This window comes from Nematolebias whitei, chromosome 7, assembly GCF_014905685.2.
Source record: "Nematolebias whitei isolate Nwh7 chromosome 7, NemWhi1, whole genome shotgun sequence".
NCBI lineage: Eukaryota > Metazoa > Chordata > Actinopteri > Cyprinodontiformes > Rivulidae > Nematolebias > Nematolebias whitei.
Window position 1 is genome coordinate 176196 of NC_056504.1, and position 17077 is coordinate 193272.

Below are 17077 nucleotides of genomic sequence, written 5' to 3' on the forward strand. Positions count from 1 at the left end.
CACTTCACATATGACATCGTGAAAAAAAAGTCCTCCCCCATTCCGTATGGAAATGGTAGGTTTATTGGTTCTTACTTGGTCTAGCTACCCAACTCATTTTACACACTTTCTTGAGTGGAACTCAAGGCTAGAGGCTATTACAAGTCAACTAGTTTGTTTTTAGCACGGCTGAATGTGCATGCGTGGTGATCTATGCATCAGAAAAGATCCAGTCTCTGATTGGCTGCCCTGTATGTCAATTATGGACATCGCTGTTTGTGCATGCATGGTAACCTATGTGTCAGAAAAGGTTGTCTTAGATTGGATAAACCTGTATGTCAATCAAGTGACAAATTGTACAGTGAAGATGGATTAATAGGCTGATGTCCATTTTAAAAATTAAATTAAATAAAAAATAAAGTCTGATGTCTATCTCGCCATGCCATCTACTGAAATTGCCTTCACAATCGAACGGTAGATTGTGATGGACAGGTAGATCGCGATAGACCGGTAGATCGAGATCAACCGTATTAGGCACCCATGGTCTAGACCTTTTAACAATTTATTAACCTCACTAACTGAAAACTGTGAAAATGAAAAGGTGTGGTTTACTGAAAATTGACTTGTAGGAAATAATTGATTTGTAGATGTTTGGCTTAAAGGAGAAGTGGCTGATTTTCCATTAGTAACTGTGGCAAACAAGGAACTAGAAGCAACAAGATGTTTGTTGAAACAGTTCAGGATCTCGTTCTTATTTGACACAGGAACAGAGTTAACAAGAAGTTGTGATGGCATGTCAGATGAATGGGAGCTGCCGGAGAGAGATTTGATGGTTTTCAAGAATCTTTTAGGGTCATTTAGATCTTTGGTGGTTTGAGATACGGCTGCAACAACAAATAGATAAAATCGATAAAAATCGATAAAAATCGATGATTAAAAGCGTTGGCAACGAATTTCATTATCGATTCGTTGATAAACGTAAACATGTCGGAGTCACGAGGAGGAGGAAGGAGCTCAGCAGCAGATACAACATGTCTCACTCCCAACTCGTGTTGCAGGCGAGTCTACAATATTCACATTGTTTTGTTTCCAAGAAAAAAAATGTAACAGAATAGGGCTGCAACTAACGATTATTTCAATAATCGATTCATTGGCCGATTATTTTTTTCGATTAATCGATTAATCGGCAAAAAAAAAAAGTTTTAATTTCCACCTTTATTCCAAAATTGAACATTTGACTGACATAGAAATTCACACAAAAAACGGGTTGCTATTTGACTATACAGTTAGTAAAATATTGAATAATAAAAAAAAAAAAGTTAGTCAAATAGCTTAAAAAAATAAATGTACACAACAATATATACAAATGTGTCTTTATACCTGCACAATATGTAGTTACTTTGTAAAATGTGTCCTTGAGGGAAGAGTGTAACCTGGATTAAAAGTGTGGATTATTGTAACCTGGATTAAAAGTGTGGATTATTGTAACCTGGATTAAAAGTGTGGTAAACGTGTGGAATATTGTATATTATTAATCATTAAATTATTATCTTTGTGTTAGATTTATTTATAAATCACATTTAAACACTGTTTGTACCAATTAAATTAAATAAAAAGTAACACACGTTCTCTATCACCATCATTAATCAGATAAACAAACAAACAAGCAGCGGCTTCATCTACCAGACAGACTGACGTTACGTTTTCTCACTTGGAAACAGAACAATGTGTTAAATTGTAGAGACTCACCTGCAACACAAGTTGGGAGTGAGACATGTTGTATCTGCTGCAGCTCCTTCCTCCTCCTCTTGACTCCGACATGTTTAAGTTTATCAGCGTGGTTCTCCCGTGTCGTGTCGGCGATTTTCAAAGCTGCATGCTTCTCATTTTTATCTTTGTGAAGAGCTCCCACTCTTTGGAGGACTTGGGTCGAACAGTTGTCGCTGCGTCTGTCATTTGTAAAATTTACTTAATTTCCTTTGAAAACAGCCTCTGCTCTGCCTCGCTCCTCGCTCTGTTCAACTTGCGCTGCAGTTTTTTTTTTCAAACTTTATTCAGTCAGTCAGCATTGACAATGAACTGCCCGTGAACAAAACGAAACGGCTCCGCAGCGCCATGAAATATGCATAACCGCGCGACACAACGAATCGATAATGAAATTAATTGCCAACGCTTTTAATCATCAATTTTTATCGATTTTATTGATTCGTTGTTGCAGCCCTAGTCAAATAGCAACCTGTTTTTTGTGCGAATTGCTATGTCAGTCAAATGTTCAATTTTGGAATAAAGGGGTGGAAATTAAAACGTTGTTTGTTCTATTTCATATAGACTTCGCCCTTTAAGGCTGTCGCTGATGGGTTTATCCCGATATGCGAAGCATTGCACTGAAAAATTTAGTCCACGCCCACCTGCTGTGTGGGCCCCACCCGGTCCGTATAAATTACGTTAAGAGCGGGAAATCGGCTCCCATTTTTTCTTCAGCAAGCTAATAGCACTGTCAGAAGAATGAAGAAGGAAAGTTGTGTAGATGACCAACCTTTGTTAAGAATGCTTGGCCCGTCACGTCGACCTCCGGTCGTCCCAGTGAGCTCTCCTCCCCGAGGAGAAGCTGACGAGCAGTCTTGTTTCAAGGTAAGTGCCGAGGAGTGTTTCTCAGTGACAGGTCGCTACACGCTGGACACGCTACAACGCCATCTTGTAATTTCCCTCTTATCGCTGACCCTCGGAGCGAATCGGATGGTTCCTCCGGGACAGGCGGCGCTCAGCTGCAGCCCCCCGCTGCTCATTCCCTCATGGAGAGCGTAGTGTCGGTGGAGGGGGGCTGAGCGAATGCTCACCTCATCTCACCTCGTTTCGCATCGGCGATCACACCGCTCCCGGCCGACGGCGCCCTCTGGGGTTGCCCGGCGTAATCCAGGAGCCGCTGGCATGAAGGGACCCTTTTTTACGTCCCACGCCTTTCCCACCAGTTCGGATGATCCGGCGGGAAGGTTGTTTTTTCTAGGTTCCATTCCGGCTCACCGTCCTGATCCATCTGGCCTCATTTACCCAACAGGACGTCCTACGGGCGAAGCCACAGCCGGCTTTCCTGGTAGATTGAGGGGCCGGTCTCCACAGTCCGCACCCATCTCCAGAGCAGGGGTTCACCGAGCGGAAATTCCCTCAGTGTCCCCTGGAGCCGAGCCTGACGGAGGCTCCATTGGAGAAGATGTCCAGGTGGACCAGCGTCCCGTGTCTCCGGTTAGCGTAACCCAGACGGAGATACCGCTCTCCAACTGAGCTCACCAGCATGCGTTCCAGACGGCCGCAGCGAACAACACGTTACGCTGTTGGTGTACACGTTAAGAGGCGGGAAGAGACGGTGGGCCCTCTGACCTTCGGCTAGCTCCGCTCTCGTCGCGGCTGTTCGCTAACGGTGCCGTCGGCCCCAGCAGTACGCTCCGTCTGCAGGGCAGCTGACATCAGCCTCTTTTGCTGTCTGCTGCACCCCATCGCAGCCGGAGAACGAGGTCCCAGAGGTTCTCCTGGCTCATCACTCCACCTTCCTCTCAGGAGAAGCTACGGAAGCTTTTTGTTGGAGGGCCTTTCATCAGCGAGAAATCATTTCAAGATGCTCCATGGCTGCACAACGCCTCCCCAGCTCTGCTACGCCAGCTCCTTCCGTCAGACGTCCTCGGCATCCGGAAGTTCAATTTTTCCCGGACTCCACCAACAGGGGGCCCTCTAGGACAACAAACGGAGGTCAGGGGAAGATAACCAGGTGTCGGTTTGCTGGAGGTGTGTTGATGACATGATGTGAAATAAACATCATTTTATGATGAAGTGTCTTTTAGCCAGGTTGTCAGCACGGATGATCTGACAGCGGCCCCATCACACATACTCATCACGAATGAGCCTTTTAAGGTTGTTTCATTCACTGCCAGCGGTGCCAACACGCGCTCCCGAGGCATGAGCAGCCTTCACCTATAAGGCGCTGTGTTATGAAAGCATGCACGCAGCTCTCAGCGCCCGCTGTTCACGTCAACGTTAACGTGAGACCGTGGTACGAGCCCAGTAACGTATCTCGCTCTCGGCAGGAGCAACACACGTTTTTCATCGCAGTGGTGTCAAACGCACGCTCCCGCGGCGTCAACAGTTTCACAAGCTTCACAGCGGTTCTGCTCCTTCATCCTCGAAGGTTTTCTGAATTAATACTGCAGCTCGTGGAATCACTCAAAAGCTCACGTGATTCGCAGCCAAGAATGAACGTGTTCTGCAGACCGTGCCCAGTGGTAACCTCGCCCCACAGATGCCGCGCACTGCTTCCTGACCGCACCAGCGTCAAAAGCGAGCTCCCGCGGCAATCCTCGCTTAAGGCGTCGCATGAATGAGGGCGCGCACACATGACTCTTCAGGGCACGTCGGCTCATACGTGCACCCACTCCCCAAGCCTTTACACGGAGCAGCTGCACACAACGTGAGCACAGCACAGATGAGCTGCATCCCGCAGCATCAGCAAACGCACAACGATTTGCATGCTCGGGGGCGCGCGTTTTTTCTTTCTCCTTCAGCGCGCACCAGCTCACATCAGCATGCATGTGAGTTCATAGCATCAACGCGTGCTTGCTTGATAACTTTATAAACGAGTGGCAATGAGCGCGCGCTCCAGACGGATAGGTGAACTGTTTTCAAGCTGCAGTACAGCTCAAACCCCGGTGCGGAAAAACTCTAATGACGTTTTCTGTCATTTCTAGAACAGATCTCGTCCCCTCTCGCAGAAGCTCAGGAAATTCTGATTAAAATGTAATTTCCAGAGTCTCAGAAGGAGAGGAAAACGCAGGGTTCCTCTCTCGTCACTCCCTGGTCCCAACGAACCGGAAAGATGAGATTTATTCTAGATTTGTCAATTTTGAACTGTGAGAAACAACATTCCATTAATGCGCCTGAGCCGCTCTGCAGCCGCCGCACAGAGCAGGGAGGATAATTCTGCTTTATCTGGACATCTGCTGCTGCTGAGCAGTTTGTACAGACAGGTGGCAGCAGTGCAACTCACGTGAACCGGTTGAGTGATATCAGCTGTTTCCGTCAGCAGACCTACGTCACACATGTCAGACTTCAGAGGCCCACGCATTTAACGAGCTGTGGGGGCGCTGTGGTTCTCCACACAGCAGCTCATTTAAATGTCTTTGGAGTGTCGCACGGGGTTTTTGAATGTGATTCAACACTTTGCCTCTGAGCTGCGGAATCATCAGGGTTTTTGATTCACACAAACAGCAAGTGACTGTTGCACACATAACTGGCAGGAGATGTATGCGCTCAACCCATGTGCCACATTGTGAGACAGATGCTGTGTGGGGCACACCGAATCTGCTCTCCATTGGAGTAGGGTACATCTCCTGTATTCTGAACAGGGGACAGATATGATGTTCAAAGATGGTTCTTTGCGGCACGGGGACCTGGGACCTTCCACCCCGAGCTATGGCTCAGACGCGGCAGAAATCCTGCGAGCGGTTGTGGACCTGTTGCAACACGAGAGAACGCTCGATGTCAACTATATTATCAAGGAGCCACGGGATGATCCACCGCTAGGGGTGGACATGTCTGCTCACAGTCTGTGGTCGTAATGCTTCTTCACCTCCCTCCCTCCCTCTGATATCACGGTTTTCTGAACCGAGCTCAGGAGGAGGGACTGAAAGCTCCTCTGTCCCAAGTGCGTGAACGCATCATGGTTCCCAGGCCTACGACACTTGTTATCGGGGCGCTTGTGGAACCTGCCGTGGAGGGAGGACGCTCTCCTCCAGGTGGGAGGAGCGATCAGGAGTTAATCAGAATAGGCCAGCACCTGTGGTCTGGCCGCTGTGCGGATCCTTTTGAGAGGATGGATCTCTCTCAAGATGTAGTGCATATGATTCAGGATTCACGTGCTGCAACCACCACAGCGCTGTTCACATCAAGTGGTCAGTTTTTACATGAACGCTCCTACAAGAACCCTGCAGATGTTGGATGCTGTCTATCATGGTGCACTTAGATTCATAACTGGCTGTGATTATCGTACCCACCACTGCACCCTGTATTCACTGGTTAACTGGACATCATTAACTTCGCGCAGACTCTCTCACTAGTATATTTTCATCTTTAAATCACTTCTTGGTCTGTTGCCTTCATACATCTCCTCCTAATTGTCTCTGCGTGAGTGCAGCTACAGCGTGCGCTCTCAGGACATTATTACCTGCAGTGTTCCCTCAATGAGGACTGAACTAGGCAAAAGGGCCTTCTCCTATTCCGCTCCCGTTTCCTGGAATATCTTACAAAAAGATTTGAAGCTCTCCACCTTGACCTCTCTAAGTGTCTTTAAGAATCTGTTGGACACCTGGCAGGGTCCAATGCTGACATGTTCCTGTTTTTAGTTTTTCTACATTTGTCTTGGAATCTAGCTGTTTTTTGTTTTGTTACCTTTTCCTTTTAGCCATCCTATTTGTTAAAAAAAAAAAACTGTAGTATGCTTTTTTATAACTGTTTATTGTTGTTGCTGTTGTCCATTGTTGTCATCTTTCTTTGTTGAAATCAGGTCTCTCTTGTAAATGAGTCCACGAGGCTCAATGGGATTTACCTGTATAAATTAAGGTTGATTGATTTCAGCGCTGCTGTACAAAGAAAGGTGTAGAGGTCATTTCATGTTCACTAGGTGGTGTGCCGTCCTTTCTGCAGCAGCTGATGGACAGAGATCTGGCGTTCAGCTCGAGTAAAACGTTCATTGCGGCCATCTCTTCCTGTCACAAAGTTTTCGAGACAACAGTTTTAATCATCCGCTGATGAAACGTTTTGTAAAAGGTGTACAGAGAAGGCGTAGAGGCCACTTCATGTCCACTGGACGACATGCTGTCCTTTTCTGCAGCAGTCGATGGACAGAAATCTGGCGTTCAGCACGATTATCGTATGCTACAGCCATGTTTTCTTCTTGTCCCAAAGTTGTCGAAGACGGAACAACCTTTAATCATCCTTTGACGGAGCATTTTGACTCAGATTGAAATAGAAGCTGCGGGCCTGTTTGTGACACGAGAAAACTCTCAGTGTCAATTATGGTTTTCTCTGAGCCCGCAAGACGAACCACCGCTGGGGGTGGATGCGTTTGCTCACAGCCCATGGCCCAAAATGCTTCTGTACGCGTTTTCCTCCACCTCCTCTGACTGTACGGTTCTTGAACCGAGTTCAGGAGGAGGGATTGACAGCCCTCCTGGTGGCCCCCGAACGCGTGAGCGCACCATGGTTCCCAGTCTTGCAACGCCTGCTGTCGGGGCGCCCGTGGAAACTGCCATGGAGGGAGGACGCTCTCCTCCAGGCAGGAGGAGCGATCAGGAGTTACTCAGAAATAGGCCAGCACCTGTGGTCTGGCCGCTGAATGGATCCGCTTAGAGAGGATGGGTCTCCCACAGGATGTAGTGCGCACAATTCAGGTTTCACATGCTACATCTACCACAGCGCTGTACACATCAAAGCGGACAGCTTTTCAGCGCTGGTGTACAGAGAAGGGTGTAGAGGCCACCACCTCATGTCCATTAGGTGGCATGCTGTCCTTTCTACAACAGCTGATGGACAGGAATTTGGCGTCCAGCACAATTAAAACGTCCGCTGCAGCCATCTCTTCCTGCCACGAAGAGTTCGGAGACAGAACAGTTTTTAATCATCCGCTGATGAAGCATTTTCTAAAAGGTGTACAGAGACGCAGGCCTGTTTCACGCCCACTTGCTCCACAGTGGGATTTAATGCTGGTCCTGCAGGCCCTGATCAAAGCTCCATTTGAACCTCTGGATCAGGTTCCACTTAAATTCTTGTCTCTTAAAACAGCCCTGCTGCTGGCGTTAACATCCGCTAAGAGAGTGAGTGATTTATCTGCCTTCTCTGTCGCACCGTCATGTCTCAGAATTCAGGCTGATGGCAGCTCAGCTGATTTAAGACCAAATCCAGCTTTTATGCCTAAAACATCACGAGCTCTTTTAAATCGAGTGATATCGTTGGAGGGGTTTTTCTCCCCCCCCCCCCCCCACAGATCAGAAGAAGTAGCGTCTTTTCATCTTCTCTGTCCGGTGCGGGCGTTGACGTGTTACATAGCGTGCACAGCTGCAATGCGTCAAACTCAACATTTGTTTGTGCATTATAGAGATGCATCTGCAGGTCGCCCGTTATCTACCCAGCGCTTGTCACACTGACTGTGCGAGGCCATTTCTGAAGCCTACAGAGCATCAGATTTAGAGCCACCTGTCAACCTCAGAGCACACTTGACCAGGGGTATCGCATCTTCGACTGCCTTGCATATTGGTATGACAATGCAGGACATTTGCACTGCGGCCGCGTGGTCAACACCCTGCTCATTCATTCGCTTTTATCTACGTGATGTGACGGTTCGTTCCATGACACATTCTGTCCTTAGTGTTTACAGAATGAATATTGTTGTTTCATGGAACTCCGTTTTACTCACATCTGACTGCATGCATTACAGTGTGAGATGTTGTTATCAATCTCAAGTTGTGATTGTTATTTTGGTTCTATTGTCACTAATCAGTTCACGACTATTGTTACCAATCAGTTCATTTGATTAATAATCAGTTCACTTGTTAAAATTAATCTGTTCATACTGTTCAGGCGTAAACTGGTTGGTTCATGACTCTTTTCAACATTTTTTCCCTTCCCGTTGAAGTTTACGGGGCGTTCATGCATTCAGAACGCATAGTTACACAACATGCGTCTGTGCATGGCACACATAATTGCACAATGCGTTATTACGCACATGGGGAGCTGAGTGACAAGACGTTTTTTGGGCAAGCTTCTGCTTCATACGGTGTTCGAATGGACCCAGTGAGGCAAGGACAACATCCGCTTCGCCTTTAACCCATCAGCGACAGCCTTAAAGGGCGAAGCCTATACGAAATAGAACGTTGGTTACGTACTGTAACCCCAGATTCTATGAGTATAGGCGTAGCCCTTTAAGCGTCGGGCCTCACTGGCTCCTGAATGGCTGAAGAAAAAGCTATTTTGGGAGGCGATTTCCCACTCTTAACATAATTTATACGGACCGGGTGGGGCCCACACAGCAGGTGGGCGTGGACTAAATTTTTCAGAGCAATGCTTCGCATATCGGGATAAACCCATCAGCGACAGCCTTAAAGGGCTACGCCTATACTCATAGAATCTGGGATTACAGTACGTAACCAACGTTTTTGCTGATTCATGGATTAATCGAAAAAATAATCGACCGATGAATCGATTATTGAAATAATCATTAGTTGCAGCCCTAGTTTGAGATAAGAAATAATTATGTTTTGCAGCTTTTGAAGTTGTACAATTATTCCGCAGCTGAAAAAATTGCAAGCAGTTAGTGTATGAGCCACATTTTCTGGCTGCAGCCCTACGATGATCTCTCCTGTGCAGAAGGTCAGCTGACGCAGGAGTAAACCATGGGCTGTCTCGTCCTTTTTTCAAAACTGGAAAAAAGGAGCATGTTTATTTACAAAATAGATTAAACTACTCTGCAAATGGTTCCAAGCAGCGTTCACATCATCGGTTAATAGAACGAGGCCAATCAAAATGGGACAAGTACCAAAGGAATGCCTGTTCACAAAAATATCCTGATGCATGCTCAATAATCCAGGTAGAAAAATCCAAAATAGTTCAATCTGGGCCTCTGGACATTCAAAAAAAACAAAAAACAAAACAAAGCAAAAAAAATCTAGAAACGTTTCGTCTCTCATCCAAGAGACTTCCTCAGTCTGAGGTGCTGTTTTCAGCTCAGTCTCTTAAATAGCACCTTCTCAGGGTGGATCAACCAGTTTTGCTGCTGACTACCAAAACCAACTGATCACATGCTCAAGAAGGACCTTCAGCCTAACAATGGATCATTAGCACACTGATGGCTGTTTACTACTTACAGAGGGCTGAGTGATACTAGCAATCACAGCATTGTAAGAGGGGGACAGTTGAACCCGGACTACGGCAAAGACTGGTTCATCCCAAAGATCCAGTCCCCCGGCACAAACAGAGTTATGTTGTGTATGCTGTTCAGTGTCAGGAGGGCTGTGATCAGTCTTACATCGGGGAAACAAAACAGCCACTGGCCAAAAGGATGGCCCAGCACAGAAGATCAACATCATCAGGCCAGGACTCTGCGGTCTACACTCATCTCCAGGTCAGCGGTCACTCTTTCAGGGATGAAGATGTGCACATCCTGGATAGAGAGGAACAATGGTTTGAGAGAGGAGTAAAGGAGGCCATCTTTGTGAAAAGAAATCGTCCATCATTAAACAGGGGTGGAGGCCTCCGGGTTCAACTGTCCCCCTCTTACAATGCTGTGATTGCTAGTATCACTCAGCCCTCTGTGAGTAGTAAACAGCCATCAGTGTGCTAATGATCCATTGTTAGGCTGATGGTCCTTCTTGAGCATGTGATCAGTTGGTTTTGGTTGTCAGCAGCAAAACTGGTTGATCCACCCTGAGAAGGTGCTATTTAAGAGACTGAGCTGAAAACAGCACCTCAGACTGAGGAAGTCTCTTGGATGAGAGACGAAACGTTTCTAGATTTTTTTTTTGCTTTGTTTTGTTTTTTGTTTTTTTTGAATGTCCAGAGGACCAGATTGAACTTTTTTGGATGTTCACAAAAATGTTTCAAATCCCTTTTTTGAATTAATCTGGGCTTGGGGTGAGGTAGTTTAATGTCTCTGATAACTCCAGTAATGCAATGGTCACTCATTTCATCAGCAAAAACACTCAAACCAGGGAATTGATGGGGCATATTTGTTAAAAAGAGGTCTAAAATGGAAGATGTTTCAGGACAATGCTTGTTAGGTCTGGTGGGAGTGTCAATGATTTGGGTCAGATTAAGTGACAAGCAACATTCCTTGAATTTATCACAGAGTGGGCACTATATTTTCCAGTCAACACTGAAATCTCCAGCGAGGAGGATTTCATTGAATTGTAAATTTGCTAGGAAGTCTGACAGAGAGGACAGAGTCTCAGAGATTGCTGGGGAGGTGGAGATAACAGCCCACGACTAGGGGTGGGCGATATGGCTCAAATATAATATTGTGATATTTCAGAGCATTCTGATGATAATGATAAATTTTAGTGATATAAAAAAAAAATCATAGTTATTGATTTGACAAAATTAACTTAACATGTTGCTTTGTAGTATTTTATAAAAACTAAAAAAAGTAAGGGTTAATTTTAATGAAATTACATTATTTATTAAAGTGTTCAGTCTCAAAGTATAAAAATAAAAAATAAAAATGATCCTTCAGCTATTTAGATTGAAAACGTCTGCACAAAATATAGATCAACAAAATCAACCACAAAAACTAAATTGCAGGTGCAGTTTCCCAAAATAACTAAACAAAATGAAGCTTAAGATTTGTTGAGCATAAATGTAACCTAAAACAAAATATATGTTGCCTTTAAATGAGCTAAACCTTCCAAAACTTGTAACATAGTGATCAGCTGACCCTGCAGCTTGTGATGCGTTTCTGCTTCCTCGCAGGAATGATTCCATTTCTCTGATGCTTTGTCTTTGATCACCTGCCCCTGTTCTTGGTCCACGGACTGTGGAACTAAAATCACAGCTGAGCTGCGCGTGTTTGTACCGGTAGTTTACAGTGGGGTGGGGGTGAGGGAGCGATAACTGAGCTGTGGACTGTCTGTACCTGCAGTTTAGAACTCAGTGGAGAAACGCAGCTGAGCTGCACGTTGGTTGTTTTTAGCTTTTTAGCTAGCTAGTAGCCAGTACTGACAGATGAGGTGGGGGGGTGCGCAGTTCACTTCGGTAGTTTGGCACACTCGGTTCTGGTAACGAGGTGGGGCACCCCACTTGTTAGGGAAACACTGATGTATTATGTCATGAAATTAGTACATCATAAAATAATTTATTTTCCCGGGCAAGCTTTTTTACCAGTATTATCGTGAACTATATGATATGGCCCAGCCCTACCCACGACAGATAAAATCTGGCTTCCATGCAAAGTAATGTTTACTACTAGGGAATTAAACTGATTTGGGATTGATTTAGCAGACACCAGTTGAGAATACAGGCTTGTTCTGATGTAAATGGTGGTCCAACTGCAGTTTGAATTGAGCTTCGGGGAGCTCCAGCACCCTGATGCAGACAAATCACTCCAGCTGTTCTGGTGTTGAACCTAAGTCCACATCAAGAAACGGAGAGAGCTGCCAGAGAGTCCACTCATTCTGGAAGGCATGATCCTGGCTCGGTTTGGATCAACAGAGGTCTGATCCAGGTGAGAAAAGAAAAAAAAAGACGTCAGGTAGAGCCCTCCACGGGTTCAGGGTCTGTCCGAACCGAGCTTAATGAAGCTCAAATGAGCTCAATGATGAAAAAACTCGTGAGGGAGTTTTTCCTTTCCACTGTTGCCTTCGTGCTTGCTCAAGATGAGAGTTCTGCGATGGAGTTAAATTCAAAGCGGTCTGCTCCTCAGATAAATAGTGTTAACTTATTACTTTGTAAATATGAATGTTTCAGTTCAGTGCCCTGAGACAACTTCTGCTGTGACTTGGCGCTATATAAACTGAACTGAAACTGAATTGAAACCCAGAACCCAAGGGAAAAAAAAATTATATTTTTTTACATTTATAAACTCATTGGTGGGTTGGACTGAAGTCACTCGCGGGCTGGCAGTTGAATACCCCCACCCTAGATAAATCAGGGCTCAGATTACCTGAAGAGCTTGCTGGACGCAGACAGCAGGACCTTATGTGCCTGGTGAGGAGTGTTTCCCACCAGGATGGTGCAGTCACAGAAGACTCCCTCCTTCCTGAGGGTCCACAGCTGCTGCATTAGCTGCCTGCTAAAGCTTGGTAGCTCCATCATGTTGATCCCTGCTGCGGAGACAAATGAAGTCAAGCACACTCACTGGTGGAAGGGGCAGATTTCTGTTTGTTTGGATTGCAGCTGAAATGGAAAAAACAGTAACAACACAGAGCAACATTCAAACAAAATCTATTAGTTCATTAGGAGAAGCTTTTTAAAATGATTCATCATTGCACGGACATATTCTCGCTGTATCTCGGTACAATGATAAGAAAGCTTATTCTGATCCTGATTCACAGTTTCACACAGTATAAACCAGTTAAGTTATACACAAATCAGGAGAATTTATTCCAGCATGCCCCCCCCCCCCCCCCAGTTTCATGTTAAGATCAATAAATCTTACCTTTCCTGTTACTTTTTATTATTACACTGACTTTTTTTTACTTAAGATACTTAGGAGTTGATGGTGTGTAGATCTGCTGATTCCTGATCATTTTATTGATTTTGTTAAATTTGATGCTGATTGATAAGGAGTGTCCAAAGTGCAGCCCCCAGAGTGATACTGTGGCCCACAGTGGCAATTTAAGAATGAAATCATTTTGATTCACAGGCTTAAGAGATTGATACAGATGGATACTTTTACAAATGTCTAAGGGTGATATCCAACAATTTTCAGTCAGGTCATTCATTCAACCTTTATTTCTACAGGTACATCCCATTGAGCCTCGAGGACTCATTTACAGAGACCTGATTTCAACAAAGAATGATGACAACAATGGAAAACAGCACGATATTAAACAGTTATATAAAGTTTTTTTTTTTTTTTTTTTACAAATAGGATGGCTAAAAAAAAAAAAGTAAAAAGAAAATAAAAGTATCAAAAAACAGCTAGATTCTAAGGCGAATGTAGAAAACTAAACATGTCTGTATTGGTCCCTGCCAGGAGTCCAACAGATTCTTAAAGCCACTTAGAGAGGTCAAGGTCGAGAGCTTCAGATCTTTTTGTAAGATATTCCAGGAAACAGGAGCGACTCAAACCTTTATTTAAACAGATAAAACACATTGAGCCTAGAAGACTCATTTACAAGTGAGATCTGTTTGGACAGACAAAAGTGGTGAAAAATGACACGTAAAAACATTAATCTAATTAAATATATACATACATAAAGATATAGTTGTGTATATATAAATAAAAACCATACATATAATATAAATAATATATATATTAGGGCTGCAACTAACGATTATTTCAATAATCGATCCATCGGCCGATTATTTTTTCGATTAATCGATGAATCAGAAAAAAAAAAAAAAAAAACATTTTCATTTCCACCCCTTTATTCCAAAATTGAACATTTGACTGACATAGCAATTCACACAAAAAATGGGTTGCTATTTGACTATTCTGATAGTAAAATATTGAATAATAAAAAATAAAAGTTAGTCAAATAGCTTAAAAAAATAAATATACACAAAAATATATACAAATGTGTCTTTATACCTGCACAATATGTAGTTACTTTGTAAAATGTGTCCTTAAGGGAAGAGAGTAACCTGGATTAAAAGTGTGGTTTATTGTAACCTGGATTAAAAGTGTGGATTATTGTAACCTGGATTAAAAGTGTGGATTATTGTAGTGAAGCCTTCGTATTCAACCATCGACAGAGGCCTCGTGTCAGTGACGATCATGTTCAGGATGTTTCAGTGAAGACAGCTGCTGCTGTGGTGTCCATGATGTCTGTCCATCATGAAGGATGTTGTTGTTTGTTGTTTTCTGGAATGAGAGAGTAAATATGTTTTATAGCATAATTTACAGTAACTCAAGAAATGCCTTGTTTCACTTACAGTGTTAGGTTCAGGCAAAAGTAGCTAAAAGAGCAATTAAACACACAGACACACACATATATATATAAAATACTTAATTACACACATTTGAGTAGATGTAATAAATTACTTTAATTACTGTTTAAATGCAATTCATCTTGCCATACCTGCAGTGTCTTCAGACTTTGCCAACAAATTAAAAGTTGAAGCTTAATCATTAAATTATTATCTTTGTGTTAGATTTATTTATAAATCACATTTAAACACTGCTTGTACCAATTAAATTAAATAAAAAGTAACACACGTTCTCTATCGCCGTCATTAATCAGACAAACAAAGAAGCAAGCAGCAGCTTCATCTACCAGACAGACTGACGTTACGTTTTCTCTCTTGAAACAGAACAATGTGTTAAATTGTAGAGACTCACCTGCAACACGAGTTGGGAGTGAGACGAGTTGTATCAGCTGCAGCTCCTTCCTCCTTGTGACTCCGACATGTTTACGTTTATCAGCGTGGTTCTCTCGTGTCGTGTCGGCGATTTTCAAAGCGGCATGCTTCTCATTTTTATCTTTGTGAAGTTCTCCCACTCTTTGGAGGACTTGTGTCGAACAGTTTTCGCTGTGTCGGTCATTTGTAAAATTTACTTAATATCCTTTGAAAACAGCCTCTGCTCTGCCTCCCCCCTCGCTCTGTTCAACTCGCGCTGCAGTTTTTTTTTTTTTCAAACTTTATTCAGGCAGTCAGCATTTACAATGAACTGCCCGTGAACAAAACGAAACGGCTACGCAGCGCCGTGAAATATGCATAATCGCGCGACACAACGAATGGATAACGAAATTCGTTGCCAACGCTTTAAATCATCGATTTTTATCGATTTTATCGATTCGTTGTTGCAGCCCTAACACACACACACATATATACATGTATATATACACACACACGTATATACATGTATATGTATCTGTTGACTCCAAGATGGCCGCGCTCAGAGCAGTTGCAGCTTCACAGGCTCCCGGTACCATCCCAGTTTTTAGAAGTTTTGATATTGACTCTGTGCCTGACTCCGCACGATTTATGCGTGTGAACTATAGCCGAACGGAACTGATGAGAATAGGAGCGGATTTGCCACGAAATATAGCAGAAATCAGCAACAAACTCAAAGCTACGCTCGGCAGAATGCAGATCTTAAAGTCATCTACCTGGAAGCTGCAGCAGATGATATGCTCACATATGATTGTGCAGCTACCCATCCAGGCTGTCACATTGTAAAGTTTGCAGATGATACAGCGGTGGTGGGATGCATCACAAACAATGATGAGTCCAGCTACAGGCAAGAGGTGGAACACCTGGAGAGCTGGTGCAGAGAGAACAACCTTCACATCAATGTGAAGAAGACAAAGGAGATGATTGTGGACTTCAGAAGGAACAAAAACACCTACACCCCCTGAACATAAGAGGATCTGCGGTGGAAGTGGTCTCCAGCTACAAGTACTTGGGTGTACACATGAATGACAACCTCAGCTGGAGCAACAACACCACCAGCCTGATCAAGAAAGCTCATCAGAGACTCTACTTCCTCAGACGGCTGAGGCGAGCTGGTCTGGGAAGCTCAGTCCTCACCTCCTTCTACAGGTGTGCAGTGGAGAGCATCCTGTGCTCCAGCATCAACGTGTGGCATGGAGGCTGCACAGCTGCAGAAAGAAAAGCTTTGCAGAGAGTGGTGAAGGCTGCACAGAAATCTGTTGGAATAAGTCTTCCCACCATCACAGACATCTACACCTCCAGATGCAGGAAGAGGGCCACCTGCATCATGAAGGACCCCACCCACCCAGCGCACACACTTTTTGCCCCACTCCCCTCAGGAAGGAGGTTAAGGAGCATTAAGTGTAGAACCACTAGACTGAGGAACAGCTTCTACCCTGAGGCTGTTAGACTCATGAATCTCTAACTAGAATAATCACTGTGAAAAACCATATCATGTTGCTGCTGATCTGTTTCATGTTGCTGCTGATCTGTTTCAATGTTGATGTGTTCATGCGTGCACATCTGCTCACAGACTCATGTTCATGTTTGTGCTGATGTTCAATGTTTTATGTTATGAGTGCTTAGTGTATATTTAGTTGATGTTTTTCTTAGTTCATATCTTAGATCTTATTACTGTTTTTCTTAGACATTTTATTGTTCGATGTAACTGGGACCCTGTGTACATAATTTCGCTCCACCACATGTACCACATGAGGTGCGAATGACAATAAAGAAACTCTGACTCTGACTCTGATATACACACACACACGTATATACATGTATATACACACGCACACGTATATACACACGCACACGTATATACATGTATTTACACACACGCACACGTATATACATACACACACGTATATACATGTATATACACACACACACATATATACATGTATATACACACACACACGTATATACATGTATATACACACACACACGTATATACATGTATATACAC

The 17077-nt window shown here is 44.0% G+C and overlaps 1 protein-coding gene across 1 annotated transcript in view; it reads right to left on the reverse strand.

Annotated features, from left to right (window-relative positions):
- Positions 1 to 17077, reverse strand: part of LOC119411626 (zinc finger and BTB domain-containing protein 40) — a gene marked incomplete at its 3' end in the record, with an annotated part of 185620 nt that overhangs the window by 151650 nt on the left and 16893 nt on the right. Inside the window, exon 2 of the mRNA XM_037678532.1 lies at positions 12671 to 12833. Within this exon, the coding sequence (XP_037534460.1) occupies positions 12671 to 12822 (152 nt within the window). The remainder of the gene's footprint in view (positions 1 to 12670; positions 12834 to 17077) is intronic.